Genomic DNA, 27,333 nt, shown 5'->3' on the forward strand with positions numbered 1-27,333 from the left:
AATAGCTACTCATGACTGCATATGTTGCTTCATGAAAACCAAGGAAGAGTTATAGAATTGACAAGTGTATCTAGCATTACAGCACCCCCCCTCGGTGCACAACACTCTATTGTGAGCTAATTATGATTGCATATGTTGCCTTGTAAAAACCGTAATATTACCTCGTAAAAACCAAGGAAGAGCTATATAATTGGTCCGTATATCAAAACTAATGTTTCCATATCCAAAACGAGCTCATTCTTCCTTCTACTTGCAAGTTTACCTGCGAGAGTGCACTCCGGATGTAGTAAGACCCAAAAAGCAAGAACTTTTGCCAGCTTTTTGACATATCTTCTACTTGCACAAGTTCACCTGCACTCCGGATGTAGTTGCGGGTGAACACGCTCTAAGGAAGGACCCAAAAAGGAAGATTTCTTCCAGCTTTTTGACGTACAGATGAAAAAAACACACAAATGGTGCAAACTTCGCGCGTCAACGGACAGCAGCCTCCTCTCAGAAGCTTGATCTCGCAGAACTGTTTTTTTTTTTTTTTTTTTTTTTTGCACAGAGCATTCCAATCAAAACCCTAACCCTAACCGTCTTCTTCATCAAGACAGGTTTCCGGTTTCTTGTTCCCGAGCTTCCATGGCGTGGCGAAGACTGATGCCTCGCCTGCGGAGGCATGGGCTTCCTTCATTGAATCAGCATTTGAGCGATCTCTCCATCACAGAAAGCTTCAGCTTCTGCTCAATAGGCCAGAGGCGATCCATCACATACATGCCGCGTCCTGGCGATGGAGCCCCGCGCGCGGTAACCCTAATTCCTGGCGATGGCATAGGCCCCCTTGTAACAGGGGCTGTGGTAGATGTGATGAAGGCGATGCATGCCCCCCTCTACTTCGAAACCTATGAGTTGAGCGGCAAGATGGACAAAATGCCGACAGAAGTCTTGGATTCCATCAGGAAGAACAAGGTCTGCTTAAAAGGGGGCCTAGCCACGCCTGTTGGGGGAGGGGTGAGCTCTCTGAATGTGCAGCTGCGCAAGGAGCTTGACCTGTTTGCCTCTCTGGTTCACTGCTTCAACTTGCCTGGGCTTGAAACACGTCATGACAATGTGGACATCGTTGTCATCAGAGAGAACACAGAAGGTGAATACTCTGGTCTGGAGCATGAGGTCATTCCTGGTGTGGTTGAAAGCCTTAAGGTAACACTGCTTTCCACAACTTGTATTCAGCTTGCATTTGCATATATATATATAAAGCCATGGATGCCAGATCCCTGCGGCTATGGTGTTGAGAAGGCCTAGCCAATAGGCCTTTGATCTAACCATAGTTGCATGCAACGGAAACGGATGATGTCTCCGCAGCGAAACGGCATGAAACTAGGAAACGGAAATGGACAGGAAATGGCATGTCTTTAATATTTATAGTAGATGTAAATAGAAATGATGAAAACAGTTGAGAGAAGTAGAGGAGAAACTTGGGACAGATCATAATTTAATAGAAATAAAAAGGAAAATTACAACTTACCAAGGAAAAATCGTGGAAAAATTCTTAGATGAGATTAGGAAGTGGGGAAACGGAAACAGCTCCTCCTGAACATAGTTGCCAAGGGTTTTTTGAAATGCGTTTCATGAAGGTTTCTTTTAAATCCCATACATTTCAAAATCGTTTCATACAAGGGGGGTACAAGCTCCAAAAAATATATATATAAATTTATAATATTTATAAAAAATATTGCCCTGCTTGCAAAATAATATTAAACATGCATCATTCACACATTAAAACATCTTTACAAGTTAAAACTAAAGAATTTGGGTGACCTAGTTATAGTGGGCACCCAATCGACCAATTGGCATAAATAAACTGGCAATATCGGTCCGAATTCCATCATCGATAATGGCAATTGATCAAAACTCAAGAAACAATATATAAAGCAGGCAAGAGTGACATAGTCCACTGAGCACTTAAAGGAATCACAAAAAGTATGAATCTTGAGCTGATACAAAAAAAGAAAATTGAAGTCCGAAATACACAAAGTAAAGCATGCCGATAGATTAGAGGAGCTTAATAGTCCCAGAGACTAGAGTCCTCAATTTGGAGTCTGTACACTCAATCCTTAACATCTTTGATGTCCTCATCAGGAGCCTCCTCAATTGACTTAGCGTCACCCTCAGAAGAGGTCTCAGTTGCCACACTTGTCTCAGCTGGTGCATTGGTACTAGCACCTGTTGATAATGCTTGTGTGGCACGAGCAGGTGCCATCAACTCCTCATACAACATGGCATATATGTCGCGCTCCTCTTTCGAGGAATCTATGGGACATCTTTCACCTTCTCAATGTTGATTTTATCGACACTGACTTGGCGAGGCTCTATCGGATTGCCTGATTGCTCAATTAGGCAGAGATTGCAATGGCGATACACCAACCGCTCCAACTGAGCAGTAGACAACCTGTTTCTCTTCTTTGTATTGGAAGAGGGCCCAAGTGCTCTAGTTCCTCTCACAAGGACCTGAACTGCAATCCTATGAGAGGACTCGAATAGCAAGGTGTTTTCGCCATTAAAGGATAGAAACTTTGTAAGTATAATCATCACTGATCAACAGTCTTGACTTTTAGAGTTGTACTCACCAAGTGAGGGGTATTGATCTTGTAACTATTTGGCCCTCCACATGATGGAACTCATGCCCGCACACATGGACAGATGGATGAAAGCATTGGAACATGGATCTTGAAGTTGGCTCAAGAAAAAGCACTAGTCTCGGTCAAAAAGTAGGAAAAAGAAAAAAGTCAAATTGAGTTGACCGCGAGCCAAGGGCACCATTGGATAGAGGAGGTTGAGCCAGATCAAAAAAACTAAAGATCGCTTTTTCAAAAAAGCAGCTCTAGGGCCAAAACGCAGGGCCTTGAAGCTAGTAAAGCACAAATCAAGAACTTTGAGTAAATTTTTATCATTATTAAAATATAAAAGATAAAAGCAAAACAAAAACATAGTTTGGGCCGCTTTTGGCAAAAAGCAAGGGCCTCCCTCAAGTATAAAAGAATCATTGATTCCTCTTGAATTCATAGACCAAGGGTATGGAGATACTTTTGGAGTTGACAATCTTCCTCATCAATAGCAACCGGCTATCTTCGTACAGCAGCCTGCCACCGTCAGACACCCAGCTCCATTAGTGTGCTGCCCTGTAATGCCTGCTCCGCCTGTGCGCCGCCCTGCAGCACCTCTGCTCTGTCTCTGTGCGCTGCTTTTGAGCACTGCACTGCCTTGCCAACACTGCGCCACCAGAGCTTGTTGCACCATCTAGTGCCTCCTGCGCCCCCTTGTTGCCGCCTGTGTTACCTGTTTCAGTCAGCAGCGCTAGGAAACGCCAGCGCCACCTTGTGTAGTGCCGCCCCAATAGCTTTGTTGCTTGCTGCCTCTGAGCACCGCCGCCTGTTGCCTCTGAGCATACCACTTCCTCCGTGTGTAGTTGCCGACACTTGTGTTGCGCCGCCAGCCCTCAGCCCTGCTCCGCCACTTGCAGCATCAGTAACAGCAACAGCAACAGCAACATCAAGTGCCAGTTCTTCTCCGGAGCACTCTCAGATTTATCTTCATCAAAGGATATGTGATATGCAGCGGAAGTCTTTGTATTGGAAGATCCACACACAAATGCTCACACCGTCTTCTGTATCTTGAGTTTCGTGAGTTTAGCAATCCACTTTAATACTTCAAACTTTAAAGAGATATGAGAGAGAGATATATGAGAACTGTACACCAGATTGGGTCCCGAATTACCCACTGAAGGGCCCTCTATCCTGATAACGAGATAGTATTTGCTTTATTTCTTTAGAGAGAATGACTGTGGACTGTAGATAAGCCAAACGCAAGATCTCAGAGGATCGGAGATTGGCTGAACTGTACACGGCCGTAGAAACACCTCGATGAACTGATCTCGAGCCTATGCACTCTTCCCAAGGGCATGAGGAAGGGTTGCACATCTGAGGCTGAGAAAAGAAGATGGTGGATTGTTCTACGCTATGTTAGAATGCTGTAAATGCTTATGAATGCTTGGTTACCTTCACCAGATGACTGCTGCATATATGGATGATGCACAGAAGGCGGGATACTGATGTAAACTGATGATTCAGGGCTGAGAACTGCTGTAGACAGAAACGCAGACCTGTAGGGATGCTGCTGGTCTGAAACGCAGGAAGTACTGATGTTGCTGGACAGAAATGCAGGCTGATCTGCTGTGCTGGACTGAAACGCACAAGTGTATTGCTGCTGCTGGACAGAAAACGCAGGCTGGCTGCTGCAGGCGCCTATGGGCTGTACAGATGGACTGAACCTGAACTGCTGAATCTGTGGGACTGCTGCGTTGAATTAGGCTGAATAGATGCTAAAACAGGGACTGAACTGATGCTGAAGGCAGGCGCCTAGGGCTGTAGGGGTTGCTGAACTGCAGGTGTTGGAGAAATAGGGCTGGCTGAAGCAACCTCAAACACTCCAAGGGCTGGATGAGACTAGTCTAGTGCTAAAGGCAAGGGAACTCCTAGGGATGAGGAGGAAAGCTCTTAGCACACTGAAGATTGAATGAGAAACTGAGCCCTATGCAACCCTATTTATACTAACTGGAGGTTGGTCAAGTTGGTTGGTCATTTAATAAAGTTTATATTTATAAATGACAAATAATGCAAATAATGCTAAATAAATACTATAAAATATGGAAAAAATACCAGATAAATCCTGATAAATTCCCTAAGGCTTCTGGGATGTTCTAAATGATGCACAGACATATGAATGCATATTATGCAGGATGCAGAGTGCTTTCTGATGCAAACCCTAAGGCTTCTACTGACTCTACATGCATGAATGATTCTCACCAAGTGGGTTAAGGGACTTGACTGATTGATTGACTGACCGACCCGCTAAGGTCGAGGAATGACCTACGTAGCTCGTGCTTGACTTATCCTGGACTGAGGATGTACAATGGGGTCACGGCGTACGACAATTATCATCCTATTGGGTTCTAAAACTGTACAACTGTTGCACTTCTGATGATGAGCCATCTTGTCACCATGCATCGAGTGCAGAGTGCATGTGACAGGATATGATTTTTGGTACAAAATTCCTCCAATAAGAAAAAGGGTTACAATGCCATCTCAATGTTTGCTCTGCCAAAAAGTTTTCTTGAGGATCTTTTACAGATTGGGTATTCAGTTCTCTTGGTTATCTTTGAGATGTGGGGATTTGACTCATACCTTGGTACTAGCCCGATGAGGACATTCTTGAAAGAATGGCTGTAAATCAGAAAAAACAGCAAATAGATCTTGCAAAGAAACACATGTGCAAAAGAACTGAGGTAGAAAACTTGTTCTCTGTTGAAGTAGAGCACGAGGGCTGCCCTTAGGTACATACAACCAACAGCAATGGCTGAATAATGAAGTGCTAATGATGCTAACCCAAGCCACCTATTTATAGGTTGGAAAAGAGCTGGTTGGCCAGCATAAAAACAGTGGGCGGCCGACTATGCAAAAAATACTAGAATAATGTCTAAAAAATAGACAAAAATAGCAAAAAAATATCTACAATAAGATGAATGCATGGCCTCATAAATCTGGCCAGATACAGCATGAAATATGCACATATATGCCCAATTTGGAGATGATAATGCCAACACCTCCTCTTCAGCGCCAAATAGGCGGACCAACTCCAGCATGCTGAAGAAAGACCTCCAAAGAAGCTCGAGGGAGCGGTTTGGTGAAGAGGTCAGCAAGATTGTCCTGAGTGGAACAATACTCAAGTCGAAGAAGACCAAGCTCAATCCAATCCCGAACAAAATGATAGTGAACCTCAATGTGTTTGGAGCGGCCACGTATCACAGGATTCTGAGCTAAAGCAATGGCACTTTGAGAATCCGAGAAGATGACAACAAGGGAATCATCCGCACAACATAAATGCTCCAAAATTTGATGTATCCATAATGCCTCAGTTGCGGAGAGAAGATAGGATTTGTACTCAGCCTTGGTAGAAGAAGCAGCACAACTGTCCTCTGCTTCTAAGATTTCCAAGAGACCAATCCTGTCCCAAGCATGAAACAATATCCCGTAGTAGATCTCCGAGTATCAATGCAACCAGTCCAATCAACATCCATAAAGCCCACCAAAGAAGAACCACCAGAATAAGTGATGCCATAATCTGATGTGCCACGAAGATACCGAAGCACTCTCAAAGTTGCCTGCCAATGAGATCTCCGAGCTGCTAAAGAAAACTGGCTGAGTACGCTCATAGCATAAGAGAGATCCGGTCGGGTGTTGACAAGATAAAGCAAGGAGTCAACTAATTGCCAGTATTCTGTGGAATCCACCAAAGCTGTATCATCCTCCTTAGACAATTTCGCATTGGGATCCATAGGACGAGAGAGGAGAGCAATCTGTCAAACCATAAGTTGCAAGCAACTTCTTCACATACTTCTCCCGGGAAATGAAGATGCAATCATTTCTCTGCCAAACCTCCAGACCAAGAAAATAATGAAGTAAGCCAAGGTCCGTCATCTCAAACGTGAGGGAAAGCTGAGACTGAACCTGAGTGACCAACTCAATCTGTGAGCCTGCAAGAATAATAACAAGAAAGCATCAATCTTTTGATACCAAGCACGAGGTGCTTGTTTGAGACCATAAAGAGCTTTCTTCAAGAAGTAAACATGGTCCTCATGTCCTTGAATCACAAAACCAGGAGGTTGCTCCACATAAACTTCCTCCACTAAATCACCGTTCAGAAAGGCAGATTTAACATCCATCTGGAACACAGGCCATCTGAAACGAGCAGCCAGAGCCAAAACAATACGAATGGAAGGAAACCTGGCTGTAGGAGCAAATGTCTCATCAAAGTCCTCGCGGGCCTTTTGAGCATATCCACGAGCAACATGACGGGGCTTGTACGTATCCAAAGTACCATCTGCATGAAACTTGACTTGAAGATCCATTTGACACCGATGACTCGTCGATGTAAAGGCCGTGGTACTAAATTCCATGTATGATTCCTCTCAATAGAGGACATCTCGGCTTCCATAGCCTGTCGCCACTGTGGTTGCGCAAGGGCCTCCTCTGGAGATTCGGGCTCATCAATCGTCTGCAAAGTACTCATAAGAGCATAATTCACTGTGGGAGTGGGAACCCAAGAAGATCTCCTCAGACGAAGAAGTAGAGACCTGGTCATGCAACGGACTGTCAGAAAGGCCAGAATCTCGAAGTAATTGCTGGACCCAACGGGGTGGACGAGCCCTCACAAATGTGGAAGAGGAAGGATCCGCAGCTGTAATGGACGCACACGGGGCAGCCGGGGATGAAGAAGGGACGTCTGAGCGTGTGGGAGATGATGTAGAGACTGTCCAGATTGGCTGAGAAGTTTCGGAAGACAGTCCAGCACTCTGTATGGGGCTGGAAACAGCAGAAACAGGGGCTGAAACAGTAGCAACAGCGGGCTGAATCGCTGCCGAAGTCACCGGAGGCACAGGGGGTGATGAAGTGCCTGATGGGAGCAAAGAAAATTCACCGATATCGGGCGGAAATGGATCAATATCCTCAGAAAACTGTATGGGTGAAGAGGAATCAAATCCAAAGAGGGTCTCATCAAAGCGAGCATCACGAGATATGATGATGTCCTCCAACGCAGGATCCCAAAAGCGGTATCCTTTCGACTTCGAACTATATCCCGTAAAGATCATCCTCTTCGACTTCGGGGAAAGTGTAGTCCTCTTTTGACCTGGCACATGTACAAACGCAACACAATTGAAAACTCATAAGTGTGAGACGGAGGGCTTATGTCCAGAAAACGCCTCCTCTGGTGTCTTCCCATCGACCGCCTTTGTGAGAGAGCGATTGATGAGATACACTGAGGTAGCCACAGCTTCACCCCAGAAAGAGACTCGCATGATGCAAGAGGGATCGAGTCATCTCCTTCACTGTTTGGTTCTTCTGCTCCACTACTCCATTTTGCTGAGGAGTATAAGGAACAGTCGTCTGCCGCTGGATGCCTTTAGAAGTAAGAAACTCATCAAAAGGTTCAAACTCACCACCATTGTCAGTTCATAAGAATGAAACTTTGCTTTGAGATTGGTTCTCAACCATTGGAAGCCAAGACCTGAAATTTGCAAATGCATCAGATTTGCGTGACCTTCCGTGTGAAGTCATTCACCAAGAGCATATAATAACGGGCCCCGCCAAGGGACTCAACCTCCATAGGGCCAGCCAAGTCTGCATGGATCAACTCAAGTGTCCGAGTAGCTCTATGTGTAGCCTCTTTTGGAAAGGACTCCCTGTGATGTTTCCCCATCATGCAAGAGGAACAAATGTGTGGGAGAGCTCTCAACTCTGGAAGTCCACTAACAAGTTGCTTGGAATGAAGCTTTTGTAGAGCGGCAATAGGCACATGACCAAAACGTGAATGCCACAAAGAAGTATCTACAATAGAAACTAAGGCATGGGAGGGAGAGAAAAGCTGATGAAGATGAGATTCCAAGGAAGAAATCTGAGAAGAGAAGTTGGTAATCTTGTAGAGGCCTTCATCATGAACACCATTAGCCACAACCGTAACAACCGAGTCTTCCGATCAATCACCTCAATCACCTCATCATCGAAATAAATGCCAAGTCCCTTCCGAGCAGCCATGTTCACTGAAAACAAATTCTTCAAAATACGTGGCACATGTAAAACATCATGTAAAGTTGCAGAGGAACCAAAAGAAATGTTACCAACTCCATGGACAGGTAAGGAGGAGTCATCTCCAATGCGTACAGAAGAAGAAAGTGGCTTGTAATCCTCCATAATGTGGGAATGTTTGGTCATATGTGCCGAAGCGCCGCTATCACCAATCCACTCAATTTCTTCATGTGTGGCACTCACCTTTGCATCAGAAGTGATCTTTGTGACCACAAGGAAGGAATCCTATGAAGAAATGGGAGAATATGTAACTATCATGCATGCCACTTTGGCATTGCCCTCCTCTGGAACCTTATCCTTGCCTTTGTCCTTGGAATCTTTGTCAGCATCTTTGGAGGTGTCCTTGGCTTTGGCGGCTTTGGAATCATTACGCTTTGCAAAACACCGAGCCTCCGTATGGCCAGGCCTGCCACAATAGGCACACTCCTCTTCTTTGGAACCTCTGGATTCCTTAGAACCCTTGCTTTTGCCCTTCTCGCTTTTGTTGTTGCTACCTCCTTTGCCTCCTTTGAACTTGCCCTTACTTTGGGCAACAAAAGCAGAATTTGTCTTCCCTTTGCCTCTCAATAAACATTTGTCATGTAAGTAAGTCACAACTTCCTCAAAAGAGGGTAGAGGCTCACGGAAGTAGATGTGATCTTTGAAAGAGTCAAAGGATGATGGCAGCTTACCAAGAAACAAGAGAAGTGGGATGAGGGTTGTGGGAGGGGAGAACCAAGAGAAGTGGTGGTGGTGGGGAATATGGAAGGAAAAGAAGCAGGAATCTGAGAATAAGGTAGAGAAACAGGAAGTTGGGAAGAAGATCCCTGTGAATTTGGGGCTTGGGATCGGGGAGAAGAAAAGAGAATCCCCGAGTGAGAAGAATGACTATGACCAGAAGCCATATCTCCGATAACGCAGCAAAATCCTCCTCTTCAACAAAGCTGATCAGAAAATCAGCAAACTCCTCCTCGAAAGCTGAGTGCAGCCAAGAGAAAGGAAGGAGAAGAAGGGATGGGAGGGTGGGAAACCAAAAGGAGAGGTAAGAAATGACTCCCTTGGGTTAAAACCATGTGAGATCTGAAAACACAGATCTCAGGCTGAAAACGCAGCACCTCTGTGGAAAACGCAGCACCTCTGTGGAAAACGCAGGTCCTCAACAGAAAACGCAGCTCCACAACAAAAAACGCAGCTCCTTTGTAGATGCTTCCCCCTCTGCTTCTTCGGAACATGTACATACGCGTCACTCCCAAAGACACGGAAGTGTGAGACATCGGGTTTCCTGCCAAAATATGCCTCAAATGGAGTCATATGGGGTACAGAAGTCGTCGGAGAGCGGTTAATGGTATGGACAGCTGTTGCCACAGCCTCACCCCAAAGTGGACGAGGAAGATCTCGATGCTCCAGCATGGTCCTCGCCATCTCCACCACCACAGTCCTGTTCTTACGTTCAACAACTCCATTCTCCGAAGGCGATCCGGTATTGGCCAATTCCCTCTTGATGCCATGATCTGCACAAAACCGAAAGAATACAGTCGAGGAGAATTCCCCTCCTTTGTCAGCCCTGAGAGTCTTGACCTGAAATCCAGACTCTTTCTCCACCATCACGTGCCAATCCTTGAACCGAGCAAAAGCCTGGTCCTTCTGTGAAAGAAAGTAGACCCACGTGAATCTGGTACAATCATCAACAAGCAGCATGAAGTAGAGAGATCCTCCCAAGGATGGTATCTGCTGTGGTCCACACAAGTCAGTGTGAATCAACTCCAAAGGTTTCGAAGCCCGCCTGGAAGCCTGCTTCGGAAAGGATTCCCTATGCTGCTTACCACGTATGCAAGAACTGCAGCGTCCTTGCCTACTACCAACATCTGGCAAGCCAACCACCATCTAGTCCCGGAAGGCGCGTCGCAAAGCATCCACATTTAAGTGGCCAAAACGAAAGTGCCACAAATCTCCGACCTGAGAGCCTGTCAATGAGGAGAGTGCAGAGAGCTTGTAGATGCCATTCTCCACACCGCCTTCCCAAACAACTTTGCCTGTCTCACGGTCCCTTAGAGCAACTGAATGCTCCTCAAATTCCACCCGAAAGCCAGTCTTGCATACCTCATGCACTGACAAAAGATGAAAGCCCAGAGCAGGGACATAAAGAACACGGGAAGCATGCTTGCCCCCCTTGCCGTCGGGAATGATCTCCATCCGGCCCTCACTATGAATCGGAATAGTGGAGTTATCGCCAATAAAGATACGACCTGACTGCCGTTTCAGATCCAGGAAGAAGTCACGGGATGGAGTCATGTGCCTGGAAGTACCACTGTCGAGAATCCATTCCCGAGTATCCTTTGCGGTGAAGCCAACTGCCTCCTCGCTCGAAGATGATGAATCATCGGAGTCCACCATCTCTAAGTGCACAAATGCCGGAGTCTTTGCAGCTGAGGCTGAGGAATCAGCACTCTTCCTGTGGTGGTGAGACTCCTGTCGGTAGTGCGAAGCAGAGAGACCTCAGATGGGTCACAGCGCCCAACACTCACGAGTCACAGATCACTGATAGGCTGGAGTACTATTGCTCCAGGAGTGACTGGCTCTGATACCAGTTGATGGGAGAAAGAAAATTAGGGTTAGGTTAATGTGGGAGACATACACAGAGAAGAACAACAAGGGAGAGAGAGAGAGTTGTGGGGATAAGTCAACTCATGAGGCATGAGTGTGTGACTCCCCTATCACACATGTATATTGCACTAGTACACATAGTGCACTTAGTACATTAAAAGTACTAAGTGTACTATGTACTATAACTTATGGGCTTGTACACACTATAAGGGTGGGCATAACGCCTTTACCCCAACACTTCCCTGTCCGCTTAGGGCACTTCCTCCAGTAGTGGCCTTTCTCGCCACAATCATTACACGATCTTTCGGCCTTCAGCTTCTCTCGTTCTGGATCAGGCTTCTTCTCGGAAGACTTATCTGGTGAAGCCTTCCCTTTGCCCTTGTTGGTATTACGGCCTTTCGACCGTTGGCCAGTTAAGGCCTCCGAACCTCCGCCGTGAGGAGGGTTCGTGAAACGTTCCTCCTGGTCCAAGACCATTGGCACAAGCTCCTCCCAAGTAATGGTGCTGAGCCTGCCACTAGTGATCAACGAGGAATAGAAAGCAGAATATTGACCAGGCAAGTGGGAAAGTAACGTGATGGCCATATCTTCGGATGATATCTCTTTCCCAGCTTGAAGGACTTCCTGCTAAAGGGCCTGCAGCTTGTTAATGTGTTCCCGCATCGTCGAAGACTTTGCAGGGTTCATAACCCGCATCTGCACTTCCAAGGATATCCGCTTCATGGGTGACATCCTTTTGTACAAAGAAGCCAAGTGCTCCCATATGCCTCTTGCCAGCGTCATGTGCTTCACATGGTTGATCACCTGTGGTGTGCAATTGAGGAATATAAACGACCGGACCCTGGCGTTGACACGGTCCCACATGTGTGCCTGTGCCTCGCGGTCCTTCCTCGTCGATAATAACTCCCCTTCCTCAGCTTCCGGCCGTGGCACCCCTATGATAATAAAATCAGCAAGATCATATGACTCCAAAACTGACTCCATCATGACCTTCCAGATGCCATAATTGGACCCGTCCAACTGACGATCCACTGGGAACGTGGGGAGAGTCGGAATCTTCACGTGCTTCTCAGCCATCTCGAGTAAATCCGCCATCTCGGAGAGTAACCTGAAAGGGTGGGTGGGTGGGAAAAAATCAGAAAATCAGAAAATATGCAAGTGGCTGTCCAGCCCCTTTGCCCGCCTTCCTCTTGCACCTTCACTTCCCGTTCAGCCCGAAACAGTCCACCGATCAGCAACCTGTTGCTCCCCCTCTTGCTCAGAAAAACGCCCAAGATCTTGTAGAGCCTAGGGCTCTGATACCATGTCAGAATATGCAGCGGAAATGATATCCAAACTTGGGTAGACAAGAGCAAGTAGACTGCAGAAAATAATCAGCACAAGAAACACAGAGAGATGTGTGTAAACTCTTCTCTATACACAAGATCCCGGAAATACTGAATGAGAAAGTGGAGGAGGATGGGAGGCAATATATACAATCCCATGAGGGCAGTCGGCCAGCTCTAGAAAGTGCCCACGACTGAGTAAAATCCCACGACTGCTGAATATAGCAGTCGGCCAGCTCCAGATGCCCCACGCCTAGACAGAACAAGTCGGCCAGCACTCCTACAGCCCACGACTGATACAGATGCAGTCGGCCAGCTTTAGAGTGCTCCTGGCATCAACTGGCAGCCCTCCAGCCACTAGAAAAAAATGCGAAAAATAGGGAAAAAATACGGGGAGTGTGGAAAAATGATATACGGGCGGGCACACCCACAACAACAGAGGCCCTAGTGTATACAAATAGACAGGAGATGACTTCTAACAGAGGGCTGCCCGTAGGTGCATACAACCAACAGCAATGGCTGAATAATGAAGTGCTAATGATGCTAACCCAAGCCACCTATTTATAGGTTGGACAAGAGCTGGTCGGCCAACATAAAAACAGTGGGGCTGGCCGACTATGCAAAAAATACTAGAATAATGTCTAAAAAATAGACAAAAATAGCAAAAAAATATTTAAAATAAGATGAATGCATGGACTCATAAATCTGGCCAGATACAGCATGAAATATGCACATATATGCCCAATTTGGAGATGATAATGCCAACAATTCTTGTGGGTTATCCTTGTGGTGTGCTCGCATCAAAGATCTTGTGCCTCGACACTGACTTCGACCCGGACTTCTTCATCGACATACTTGTTTGATATTATATTCATTTGATGTATTGGTGGTGGCTTGGAAAAGCCCGTGGATTGTTCTTGAATAAATTCCTGAAAGGGAGCGGGGTTTGTTCCCCGCTCGGTGTGCTATCTCCATGATAGCCTCCCACAAGTGTGACCATACGCACCGCCTGAGAGAGAGAGAGAGAGAGAGAGAGAGAGAGAGAGAGAGGTGATCAATGTTGGAGTTGAGACCCAAGTGGAGAAGGTGCACCACTTTTGAATTGAAGTTTGCATTTTGACAAGAAAAGTCACATGTTATCCCAATGTTCAATTTGCATAGACAAGCTTAAACTCAAGCATTAAATCATCACCATTTCATGCTGTTCATTGATTCTTTTACATCTTGACATGTTATGCTCATAACTTCTATGCTGCTTGGTCAATAAAAAATGAATGTGCAGCTGGCACGGTTATCCACATGCAAGAAACTCTTGCTGTCCCAATTATTTAAGCTCATTGGTGCTACATGCACTATGTTAGTCCTTATTTTGGTAAAATTTCAATGGCCTTTGGGGTTCAGGGTCTTGTAGGTCAGTTCCATTCATGGGTGGGCATTGCGAGAAGACAATACCCAAGAGTGCCAAAGTTTGAGGACCTTTAATTTGATCATAATATACTTGTTGCATTGATGGCTCAATGAATTCCCCCTCTTCTTCTTCTTTTTTTTCCTCGAAAAAGAGACTTCTATTAAGTATGATTTTTTTTTACAAAAAGGAAGATTTCAGACCAAGCAAGGGGGAAATCTCAACCAATCGGGTGCCTTGTGCTGCCAGCAAGGCCCCATATGAGATCGAGTGAAAAAATGCCATGATTCCATTCTCTCATAAATTGGCCACGTTTTCTCTTTGCGGCCCTCCAAGATCTTTGAATCCTGGCCCAAGTGGCCATGAGCGTGTGGATAATTTCACACTTGATCGTGCAAATGCATAGGGTAGCATAAACCAAAGTGCCCTCCATGGCCTTAGTGCATCTAGCCTTCCAGATGTGCCGCGCTGTGATGCTAGCAATAATCTCCCATGGAGTGTCCAACCTTTGTGCTGGAGGTACGTAGCCTGACTCTGGCATGTCCTGAAGAAGATACCGCCGACCTGCTACCTGGGTAACCCACATGATTATATCTCTGTCATTCCCTTTAAACTTGATTTGGAGGCCCAACTGTGTCAACCAAACAATAGCACCAAAACAAATGAAGGCAAAATCAAAAGTGCACGTTCACTAACGTTTCCTAACATTTGGATTACAACCAAATGTCGTTTGGATGCAACTATGGATGGCGGGCAAGAGCAAAAGCGGGCTGAAGGGAAGGAGCAAGGCAGGGAAGGGAAGGCTGGAAGGGGGGCAGGATGATGGGGATGGGCAGAATGATGAGAAGGCAGGCAGCAGGAGGGGTGCGCAGCAAGGAAGGGGATGGCGGGCAAGAGGTGAGGGTAGGTAGGAGGAGGGCGTAGCAAAGAAGGGGATGGCAGGCAGGAGGAGAAGGGCGTAGGGAGGAGGGGAGCGAGGGGAATGGCAACTAGAGAGGAGGGGAGGCGAAGGGAAGGCAAGCATTGCATAGGTGTGACAGTACGGAGCCGTTGCAAGGTTTTTTTTCCGAATTCCCCCTCTTCTGAACACTCTACTGGCTTATGATAATAATGTTTTGTTCATATACACATGGGCCGTGCCAAGACTGATTTTTCACACAATGATTGCTTATAAGATGATTTTTAAAGCTATAACTTGTTGATATATTGATGCCAAGTTCACATTGTGAAGTTTTTGTCCAAGTTGCGGACAATTGATATCGTGTTAATTCTTTCTATCTTTAGTGGTGCATATGCCCTATCAACTACTTTTTTGTTGTAATAATTCTTTCTATTTGTTATGATCCTTAGTGCCAGGCTTCATTATGGTTGAGTCTGCCTTGCATCTCTGGAGCTCTGACAGAAACTCAGTACACAGACCTTTGCATGAATGTATGCTCTTATGTGTGTGTGCGCGCGCGTGGGGTGTGTATGTGTGGGAGCATATATTGATACCAAGCTCTACACCCACTATTAGTCACTTATGATGTTAGTGGGGATGTCGTAGTATCTAGTCCATATTATGCATGATGGAGTTGATGGTTTATCGTCTTGTGGATGACTATCATGAGGTTATAAATTGCACTTTCTTATAAGGTGTATTTGGGCATGTTCTTGGATTCATCCAGGTATATATTAAAATATCACAATGGGTGTTGTTGTAAAGAGCATTTGTACACAGGTTTCATACTGTCTGCCTGCCTGTCTACCCTTCAGAAGCTGCCTGTAAGGTTTGCAATGGGGCAAGGTTTTGGAATTTAGAAGCCCGAAGATCAAGGTAGGGTGTTTGTTTAATGTCTGCTGGCTTGCTCACACAAATTACCCACAGCAGCTCCACTCTCATGCAAAGGGTGCTTTTGTTGTTTGGCAACTCTCAGAAAGTTATGCATGCCATTTACGTGTGGTTTCAGTATACAAACCCTGTGATATTATTTATGGTCATTTAAATAATCGCCCTCCCTGAATTTTATACTTTTGTAGTGTTTTTTTCACTTATGTTTACTGGTGAACTATTCATGAGAAGCAAACAATATTTTCTATGTTGATCTCATTGTTGTATACTGCTAGGTGATCACAAAGTTTTGCTCGGAGCGGATTGCCAAATATGCCTTTGAATATGCTTACTTGAACAACCGAAAGGTGGTCACAGCCGTACACAAGGCCAACATCATGAAGCTAGCTGATGGGCTTTTTTTGGAGTCATGCCGGGAAGTGGCCAAGAGCTATCCTGGGATAAAATACAATGAAATCATTGTGGATAACTGCTGTATGCAACTTGTAGCGCGGCCAGAACAGTTTGACGTCATGGTGACCTTCTTACCTGTGTTACATATGAAATATGTAAAGTTTTTCTCTTTTGTGAAAATTAAGTAGATAGCCTTAGCTGTGTTGAGGAGGCAAAAAGGGGGGGTAGTTGGGGTGGGCTGGACATGCTGCTGGATTCCTCAAATCCCTCTTTTGGATCGCACTGTAGTCTAGCTTGTGATCTGTTCTCTCATAACTAGAGCCTCTGAGATGGATCTTTATACCAAGTGTGTTCATGGAATCTGACCACCTGAACTCTTTGGGGCACAAAGATCCTCTTCGGTGCTCTTCTAGATGGAGCACAAAGATCCTCTTCCGTGGCCTTTTAGGTAAGATGCAAGAACAAAAGTGGAGGTGGGGAAGCGATCGCTTCTGAGCAGTCACTGAGAACTGCCAAAGTTAAGGTGATCATGTAATTTTGGCCACTCCAGTCTTTCGGCCATGGCCGTTGTATTGTAAGCTGTGAGAAGAGTCAGGAGTCAAAAGACTGCATGCGATCAGAGTCTCAAGCCGCCCATGAGATGTGGGAATGCATACCTATAACTGATGTGCAAGGGGAAGTGGGCAAGTGAACCAGGCTGTTTCGAATCAGTGGTCTCTGAAGCTTGTCTTCGTTTGTGCTTCTGGCTGAAGACAGCGGATTATAAGCTTGCTGTGTGTGTTACTTAGTAATGAGGACATAGCGATGAACTGAACTTTCCTTTGGTAATCTATAGGACTACATGTTTGCATTCTAGATGATTTCGACTTGGGACTTGTGTCCTGTCCCCAAAAAAAGAAGCTGGTCCCCAAGAGTGAAGGCTGACGTTGAAGTGGCTGCCCCACAGTGGTTGTAACAACTCCATTGATCTCCTAAGCATAGAACACAGGTGATTAGTACAAACCCCCTAAGAGGGGTGCAGGCTAGCTCACTTACCAACCAGGAGAAAGTAGCGGCTAAGGTTATTCTTAATAAATCCATGTATGTTGACTATTTATAAGAATTTGGTTATTTATAACAACAATGGACATTATATAAGTGAAACATAGGTTATTATTGTTATAGCCTCACTTTTGGTCTAAGTCTTGACCAGGATTCCAACCACAGTTGTGGTAGAGCACAGATTGGCTTGCCTAGAGCCTCTATGAGGCCAATGCAGCCCGTAGGATTGCCATGCTGGCAGGCATGGATCTGTGGGAGTCAGACTTTAGCTTCTGGCTTGGGGAAGGTTCAAACCATAGAACCTATGGTTGGGAGGTGAGCTAGCCTGCACCCCTCGTAGGGGCTTTGTACTAATCACGTGTGTCCTATGTTTAGGAGATCTATGGACTTGTTATAGGGGTCTACCTGGGCTTTCGAGAAGGTAAGAGGGTGGCAGTGAGGGAGGAGGATGAGCCTTCCCTTGGGGCACACTTAGGGGAGCAGGTTTGCCGCTGCATCTTCTGCTATGGGTTAGACATCAATGCTCTCGCCTGAATTTGGACCAGGCATCTGCTCATTTTTGTAAGGCCCCGTCATTGAGGAGATGCCATGAGTATGTTTTGGATTGTGGTTGCACATAACATGGGGATCAAATTGACCTGATTGCAAGACAGCATGAACACATGGGTGACCGGGGAGCAATATCTGGCACCGAAGAAGGCAAGAGAAAGCCCAGTTGGCTGGGCAGCACCAGGGAGGACTACTGCAGCATTTTAGGCTGCAATGGGAAGCCTGTGGGCACCTTTGAGAGAGCAGTAACCCCTCAGAAAGGATGCCCAAATGTAGGTTGGCTGCCCACATGGCACCTGGCTGGTCAGCTGGCTGCATCTCACTATCAGCTGGCTAAAGAGGTGGCCATGTGGCCACACACAATTGTCAGCAGATTTCAGCTCTCATCTGAGCCCTCTTAACTTGCTAGGGCATGTAGATGCAGAGAAATTTGCCATTTATTGTAAGCATTTATTAGCAATTAAAATCATATTCTTACACTTGTGTAACTATCTTTGAGTCCCGAGGCCAAGTTGTTAGTACTCTTGCAGAGGTGGTTATCTTAGAATAGGTATTGTTGCTCTGAATCATTTTAGAGTTCTAGTGGAGGCTGGGCATTTGTTACATCACTAGGGCCCATGGCCATACATAATGCAAATCAATACTAAGCTAGAGGCGGGGATGAGTTCTTGTGACATGTTGCTAGCTATGCGGAAGCGTGCTTGATCTGTGATTAACGCTAAGCATCATAGATTAATTCTGATCAAACTACTTGCATAAACACCATAGACAAGAGATGTAAACCATAATTTATTGTATATTCTAAAACATGAATATGTTCAATGATGATCTTGAATCTTGATGGAGATCCTGTTCATGCATGCCTATCTAGTGTGCATACAAATGGTTCCTGTCTGTCCTCCACTTGTGCATGCTCTTACGCACGTGAGGGCGGCCTGCCTTGCGGCACTACAACTTGCCTTCTTAATGTTCCACAACATGTCCTTGTTCCTTTCTTCTGGTCTTGCAAGCTGTGGCTAATATTTGCCTTCAAATGACCCTCGAGTTGCATGTACCTAGGAATCTGATAGTAGGTTGGCCAGCCCTTTTCTGACCCAAAAATATCATTTAAAATGTCATTAAACACGTTCATGCTGTGCCCAACTTGTGTCCCATCCATTGGTACCCGTCCTTGGCACCTATTAGATTGTGTAGACAACCTAAATTGGACCATATCCTACCCCTAATCTTGCCTCTTAGGCGGCTGCAAGTAAGGTCCATATCAACGTGCTAGGCTCATGCTAGGCCATTAACACATGCATGTGATAGTGCTAATAATACGCGAGGTTGGTGTTACATGTATGGAAGCTTTGTGTCTTCTTTCAGCCCTAAGCACCTTTCATAGGAACATCCTGATGCAAAACTGATGCAAAATGTAAATAGAGAGAGAGAGAGAGATGGCTGTGTATTCAGTATCTTCATATAGTACAAAAAGGTGTATGTGTCTGAACAAAAGTCTTGGCCTTTGGCCTGCCCAAAAGGGTGACTAATGATCTTCTAAGATTGGCTCGACCTGCCCCATAGTGAGGATTAGATTCCTACAATGATCCTTGGCCTAGCCTTTATATAGGCCCCAAAACTGCCCATAAACTGGCTGACCTGCTTTCGGCCAGGAAAGAGGACACATATATGCAGTAAACCCCATGGTTCACCTACTGTGATGCTGGCCAACTTCATCTGTGTCCAATCAGAGCCTTTCTTGGTTGTGTACTCCATATATTCATATGGTACAAAAAGGTGTATATGTTTATACAAAATCCATGGCCTTTGGCCTGCCCAAAAGGGTGACTAATGATCTTCTAAGACTGGCTCTTGACCTGCCCCATAGTGGGGATTAGATGCCTACAATGCTCTATGGCCTAGCCTTCATATAGGCCCCAAAACTGCCCATAAACTAGCTGATCTGCTGTCGGCCAGAGAAGAGGACACATATGTAGTAAACCCCATGGTTCACTTACTGTGACGTTGGCTAACTTCATTTGTGTCCAATCTGAGCCTTTCCTGAGCCTAGTGCCCTAAACCTGATGTTTATTGGCTGCAAATCAGGGATTAGCTTTGTCATGTCCATGTGTGTGCACATTGCTAGCACATTCATCCCCAGTTTCTACCCATATCTGGTGTCCTTTTGGTCCATTTTGCATGGCCCTTGATTGTGGGCTGGCCACCCTTATTTTATATATTTTTCTGGGATTTTTCCCAGCCTAGATGCCTTTTTCCTACTCTGCCAGCTACAGATGTCCAGTCAGCCAGCTTATGCAGTTCCAGTTGGCCAGCTCTCCCCACCTGTAAATAGGTGGGCTGGCCTCTCATTTTTTCATCTTGCCTAGTCTATCTTTTGCTCCCTCACTTATGAGACTACTTCTGTCTCTTGCTTGGGACTGGATCACTTCAGTATATTCAGCATGTTGCTCCATCTCTCTCTCTCTCTCTCTCTTGCACTCTCTACTCAGCACACTAGTGCTTATTTGCTTCTGCTCTGTGCACTCTTTCTTGGTATCATCGCTCGGGTTCAGCGATTCCCTCTGCTGCCCCAGATTCAGCCCTATTTACAGTCCCTTAACCTTTGTGTTTTTCTCAGATCTGCAGCCCCTTGGTTACTGTGTTTTCTGGATAGCTTCTGCTGATAGTTTTCCCTTCAGTTTGGCTTCATTGCTTGCAGCCAGAAGGTAGTATTGTCATCAGCGTTTTACTTCTACTTGGAGTTTGGATCTAGGCGGCTTGTTTTTTCACGACAGCAGTCCCTCTTTGGCTGCGTTTTCCTCTCCGGTGGACATTCCCTTTTGCAAAGGGGGATTGTGGTGGTTCGGGCTTTGGTGGCAACCTTGGTACCTGTGGTGGTGGACACTTCTTCTTCTGAGATTGTGCGTTTTTTTTCTTGAGGAGAGTCCAAGCTATAGTCCTAGTTGATGCCTTTCCCTCTTGCACCCTCTTACAGCATATTCCCAGCCCTTGTGTGGCTGCCTTTTCTCTCTATATCAAATTTGCACTTTTTGCTTCCCTCTTCTGGTGGCCTCAAGGTTGGAGTTATAGTTTACAGAAGCTTTTGCGTTTTTTTCTACAAGAGGATTTTCGGGTGCTGTCCAGCCTCTTAGGGCTGCGTTTTGGTGGGAGGAAGGGACCTACATCAGCGTTTTCTGATTTGGACAGTTTTTTTTCTTATGAGGTTTGGTCTTGTTGGTTGGATCAATGATGAGACAGCTTTAGATTTGGCTCCTGTACCACTTTCTTGTTATTTCCTAGACGAGGTAGACAAGTTGGATGGTGGTAACTTTCAGTCATGGAAGTTGCAGGTTACTTCTATTCTTAGGGAGTATGGTTTGATGGATTTTCTTTCATACAAGAATCGGTGCTTGCCGGACCTTGCCTCTGCGGAGGATGTGTGTCGGTGGAGGAAGACTGATGGACAGATCTATGCCTTTCTCCTCCTGAATTGTCAGGATTCGGTTCTTCGACACTTCCTCTATGCACCTGATGATGCTTCTACTTTCTATGTGTGGCAGTTGCTTTGTGACCTGTATGGTGATGCTAGTGATCGGCAGATGGTTTCTACTTCTGGGTGCTATGCAGCCAGTGATCTTGTGGATACTTCTTTTGGAGATGTTCCTGCAACGAAGGATAGTGGGCTAGTTTTGCTCACTGCATCTGAGGAGTTCGTTTCTCCTGTTGCCTTGCCTTTAGTTTCTGTGCATACTTCTCTTTGCCAGCATGATATATCTGGTAATGTTTTTGAGGAAGACAGTGGGCTATCTTTGCTCACAGCTTCTGAGGGGGATTCGTCTCCTATTGCTTTGCCTCCGACTCTTTCTTCGTCAACCAGTGATCAGGATGTGTTGTTGGTCCCTTTGCCTTCTATGGAGGAGCCTGCTTCTACGTTGTGTGATGCTATTGAGGAGGCTACTACTACTTCAGTTACCACTATTGTGAATGTTCCTCTTTTCCTTACTTTGTGTGAGGATTCTGGATTGTGGTCAGGTGTATCCGTGACTGTGCCTTGGACACAGTGGTACTTTCAAGGCTTGAAGGATTGGGATTTGGATTTGGTTGGGCGTGTGGAGTCCCGACATCAGTTTTCAGAAGGGCCAGTTGAGTTGTTACATCTAGCGATGCCGACCTTAGAGGAGGGTGCTATTGTACAGCATTTGGCTACTCTTGGTACAGAGTTGGGGTAGATGGACTCTTTCTTTTGAGGGTATTATCTTCTTGGAGCTACAGGCTTCTAGGGATTTCTGTGGCACTGTGTTTACATTTGGATTTGGCACCGATATTTGGAGCAGCACGACGCAACCTACATGGTTGTTTTCTTCTAGAGGAGCAGTGTACCTGGCAGCTTGTTCTGTTACTTTTGTAGCTGAGTTGCTGTCACATGCACTCTCCACTGTAGTGCATGGTGACAAACTGGCTCATCATCAGCAGTGCAACATCTGTACATTATTAGAACCCAATAGGATGATATTTGTCGTATGCCGTGACCCCATTGTAATCCTCTGTCCAGGATAAGTGAGGCACAAGCTACGTGGGTCATTCTCATCCATAGTCAGTCAGTCAATCAATCTAAGTCTCTCAACCCACTTAAAGAGACGCATTCATGCATATACAGTCAGTAGAAACCTTAGGGTTTGCATCAGAAAGCATCCTGCATATGGCACAACATTCATGCTTAGCATCTAGACCATTGCAAGAACCTCAGATAGCATCCAGGATTTATCTAGGATTTTTTCTAGCATTTTTATCATTTTATACATCATGTTACGACCCTGTGTTTTTTCCTCTGGACAACAAGCAGGTGGGCACACGCACGGGCACGGAATGTGTGAACAGGCCTCAGTTGGATATGAAAAGGAAACTCAAAGATAGTGGCCAGCCCAAGTGTGAAAGGGGACAAAAGGGAATTTTATTGTTTATAAGGTTTAATAACCTTTGAAGGTTTAAAAATTGTATTTTTATAAGCATGCGTTTTGTTATCTTGCTTTTGGCATTTTTGGAGAAAGCGAATCACCTCTTTATAAGGCGAAGGGTGGCGGAGCTGAAGAGGCAGGTCGCCGCGTGGAGGTTGACGCGTGGATCATCATCGTGTGGCATGGCGGGCATCCCTTGGAGCTGGTTGCCGTGTGGACAGCGCCGCTACCCGTGGTATAGGCGGCAATCAGGCGGGCTACCAGGCGGGTGACCAGTCTGTTGCGCAAGGGCTAAAGGTGGCGTGTACTGCTGCTGCGCGTGGGCCACGGGCAGGTGCTGCTACGCATGTAGGCTACAAGGTTGTTGCGCATGGTCTACAAGTGGTGAGCGCTGCTGCGCGTGAGCTTCAACCAGGTGCTGTTGCGCATGGGCTGCAGCCAGCAAGGAGGCTACCAGGCGGCTGGGCTACAACCAACAACGGGTAGCCAGTCAGGCAACTAGGAGGAGGCACTAGAGGGGAGATGAAACAGGGGGGAAGCGCTGTCGAGGAGAGGCCGCCAACCATTGTATAACCTCTTTCTTTCATTACAAGGGCCCGGTGTGTTTTTCTCTTTTGTGTACCATGGAAGTACGAGAGACTTTGAACAGGAGAATAAGCTATAGATGCACGGGACAATGTTCATGGGAGTGATGGTGTGATTTCTCTTCGTGTCGAACTTATATGTGCTCAGGGATTTGCTTACAGGTTCTCTTTTCTCTCACTTAGTGCTATGGAAAACAACCCTCGGTTTGTTTGGCACCGTGATTGGATGGTGCATATATGTGGTTTATCTGTCATGGAAACAGGACATTGGTTTTTCGAGAAGAAACAAGACTTTGGTATCGAGGAAACAGGTCTATGGTTTATCAGATATACAGGTCTTTGGTTTCATGTGGAAAGCATGTCTTTGGATTCATGTGAACTGGTTCTAGTGTTCTCGAGGTTACATGCAAGCTGTGACTATAGGAAGGACATATGGTTTGGTATAGCCCTACTGTTGTTTGGGAAAGGGTTTGAGGGATCCATGTTAGCAATGGAGAAGACCTTTTCAAGCAGGGAGGTGTTGTACAGGTGTGCCTTCTCTATGGAATGCTCTGTTGTAAGAACGAGAGTTCTTTTTTTGGAAGTCTTGGGTGAAAGCTATAAGGGACCCGATTGGTAGAGGATTCTACGAGTTGTAATATGTACTCAAATTTTGTTCAAGTAAAGAAATACCGCAAGGGGCGCCACTGCGTTTTGGGGCCAATTGGTGTCCTTGTACTATTTGCAGGAGCACTCTAGCTCCCCTTGTTTGTTTCTTTTTCCAGGTCCCCATGGGTGATGAAGTGTTTTGTGTGCGAGTGTTTGTTTCACCGCCTGTCAGATTTCTGACGGCCGGTTTCACATCATTTAGACATTTTATTTGGACATGTGCAGTCGGCCAGCACTGTAGCGAGCCGATCGGCACATCTTGTCCATATAAATAGAGGCTTTGCATAATCATTCATTCATTCATCATATTCAGCAAGAGAGCCATCCAACGCTTGTCATCCTCAGCTTCAGGAGCATAGGCGATTGCAATTTCAGCCCTCTCTCTTCAGAGTTTGTCTCCTACAGCCCTAGGCACCTCAAACGCATGAGCATTCAGCCATCTACATCAGTCAAACGCAGCAGTTCAGCATTCAGCCAGCATTCAGCCTTGTGTTTTCTGCATCCACATAGTTTTCAGCATTCATCATATCATCGTTTTGCTCCAGCCTCTTGGTGAAGGTAAAACACAGCATTCTCATTCATTTACAGCATTCATATACAGTCTAGAACAGTCCCAAACAGCCCCTCTCTTAGCCCTAGCTTTGCATCCCTCCCTCGCACCATTGGGAAGAGTGCATAGGCTCGAGATTGAACATCTTTGGTGCCTCTATAGCAGTGCACAGTTCAGCCCAACACTTGGTCTTCAGGGGTCTTGCATTTGGCTTATCGTCAGTCACACCGTCAGTCTCTTTAAAGATAATAAAGCAAATACTATCTCGGTAACGGGATAGGGGACCCTTCAGTGGGTAATTCGGGACCCCATACGGTGTACAGTTCTCATCTCTCTCTTATCTCTCTCTAAAGTTTGAAGTATTAAAGTGGATTGCTAAACTCGCAAAACTCAGGATACAGTAGACGGTGTGAGCATTTGTGTGATAGGATCCTCCAATACGAAGACTTCCGTTGCATGTTACATTGGTATCAGATTCAGCTTGTCCACACACACCGTATCCTAGCGTGGGGGCATCCTTGAATGGTCAGATGTGCGTTCTGGCACGACCACCGACTTCAACATCATGTCTACAGAAGAGAGTACTCATCAGCCAGAAGATGTCTCCTCCGAAGGAGACCTTGCTCTTCCGTCTATCGCAGACACCATAGCTCTTCTTAGAGCTCAGAACCAGTTGCTCATGGAGCGTCTCCAACTCTTGGAGGCAGCAACAGTACGTCCTCCTCCACCTCTAGCAGCACCCGACTACATCTCCCTCTTCTTTCAGATGGAACAAAGGAGAGAGGATGAGGCCCGAAGGAGAGAAGAAAAAGTAGAAGCAGAAGCTAGAAAGCAACAAGAAAAAGCAGAAAGACGGGACTATGAGGAAGCCCAACGCGACGAAGACCGGCGTCAGGCTGAACTCGCCACTCGGGAGCACCAACGAGAGCTTGATCGAGAACGTATGTTACTCGAGCACCAAAGGGAAAAGGAGGCCATTCATCTTAGATACCAGCACCTCTCTTTAGCATCCCCAGTCTCAGGTGCCACTAGCCAGCAGTCCGTAGCATCAACTACTGTCATTCGAAGTCAACGTAATTTCAATAAGTATGATGGTAAGTGTGATCATTTAGCAGTAAATCAGTTTATTCATCAATTTATTGCTCATTTTCATTAGCTAGGATCACAGATCCTCAGGATAGAGTGCACGTAGCGGCTCCCCATATCACTGGTGAGACAGTCACTTGGTGGCAACATTGGTCTAATCTTTATACATACCAGACCACAGGTGTCACAGCTTTCAGCTGGGATACCTTTGTCCATGACCTGAAGACCAGATTCCTCCCGCCCCAGTACATGACCGGTCTGGCAGATGAGGTCTATGGACTCAGACAGAACGGATCCCCACTGCTTCAGTTTTCTGGCAAGGTTATCACTTTAGCACAACAGTTAGGACTATCTGCACAGGCCAAGATGGAGCAATTCATTCGTGGATTGGATCCTAATATTCGGTTCATAGTTCGTTACTTTGAACTCAGTACACAGGCATTATTGGAGGTTATCTTCCTCCAGAGGAGCAAAAGAAGTATCAGTCAGAAAATAGATGTTTTTTCTGTCACATCATAGGGCATGGTAAGAAGGATTGCCACAAATGGCAAGCAGAACAAGCCACTACAGCCCCTTCTGCCACAGTTACCACAGTCTCCTCAGCTCCTTCGGCCCTGCCTACTACCACAAATGCGGTTCAACTTTTACCTTCTATGCATCCTATGCCATCAGTGGTATTTGATGCTAAGCAGGAGGGTGAGAGCGATGCTGCACAAAAGAGCCTCATCCGAGCTTATGGCTTTGCCAAAGGCCGACAGTTTGTAGTCCTTTTCGATATGGGTAGTTCTGAAGACGCCATCTCTCCCCAGTTGGCTAATAAATATTGGATCCATCAAAGGTTCACGAAATCTTAGATTGGGACATTCCTAAGACCGCCCAAGAAATCCGCTCATTCGTAGGTCTTTGTCAGGCCTATAGTACCCATGTCCATCAGTTTTCCAACCTTGCAGCAGCTCTTACCGACTTGCTCAAGGGGGTGAAGACTCGCAAGCAGAAAGTCTCAGTTACAGGCAAGGCACTTGATGCATTCCTTGCACTCCAGAAAGCTGCCTCAGAAGCGCCTGTATTAAAGTTAGCATCTTGGGATGAACCTTTCGAGGTCATTACCGATGCAAGTAATGTAGCCATAGGTGCAGCTCTCCAGCAGGACTAGAGACCTGTGGCATATTGTTACGACCCTGTGTTTTTCCCTCTGGACAACAAGCAGGTGGGCACGGGCACGGGACGCACAGTGTGGACATGCATCAGCTGAATGTGAAAAGGAAACCCATGTTAGTGGCCAGCTCAAGTGTGAAAGGGGACAAAAGGGATTTTGAGGCTGTAAGGTTTTTAAAACCTTTAATGATAAAAATAATAATATTATTTGAAGGCATGCGTTTTTGCTAAGTTGCTTTTGGCGTCTTTGAGAAAAAGTGCATCGTTTTCTTTATAAAGGGTGGCGAGCTGAAGAGGAAGGTGGTCGTGTGGTGGTCGCTATATGGATCTTCAGGGGTGGCCGAATGGATTACGCAGGCGTATCCCCTAGGGCGCAGCTGCTGCTCGTGGAGTTGTGGTGGTGCTGTTACTGCCGCTGCTGCTGGGTACTGCTGTCGTCGTCGGCGGGACTTTGGTATCAAGGAAACAGGCCTATGGTTTATGGGATACAGGTTTTTGGTTTGTCGGGATACAGGTCTTTGGTTTCGTGTGGAAAGCATGTCTCTGGATTCATGTGAACAGGTTCTAG

The 27,333-nt window shown here is 46.0% G+C and overlaps 1 protein-coding gene across 1 annotated transcript in view; it reads left to right on the forward strand.

The window, feature by feature from the left end:
* Window positions 1-355: 355 nt before the first annotated feature.
* Window positions 356-27,333, forward strand: part of LOC147610270 (isocitrate dehydrogenase [NAD] regulatory subunit 1, mitochondrial-like) — a 48,457-nt gene continuing 21,479 nt past the window's right edge. The window contains exons 1-2 of the mRNA XM_086786056.1: window positions 356-1,182; window positions 16,101-16,340. Coding sequence (XP_086642182.1) covers window positions 625-1,182; window positions 16,101-16,340 — 798 coding nt within the window. The 5' untranslated portion in view covers window positions 356-624. The remainder of the gene's footprint in view (window positions 1,183-16,100; window positions 16,341-27,333) is intronic.

This window comes from Cibotium barometz, chromosome 49, assembly GCF_041138505.1.
Source record: "Cibotium barometz isolate CiBa-2024 chromosome 49, ASM4113850v1, whole genome shotgun sequence".
Classification (NCBI taxonomy): domain Eukaryota; kingdom Viridiplantae; phylum Streptophyta; class Polypodiopsida; order Cyatheales; family Cibotiaceae; genus Cibotium; species Cibotium barometz.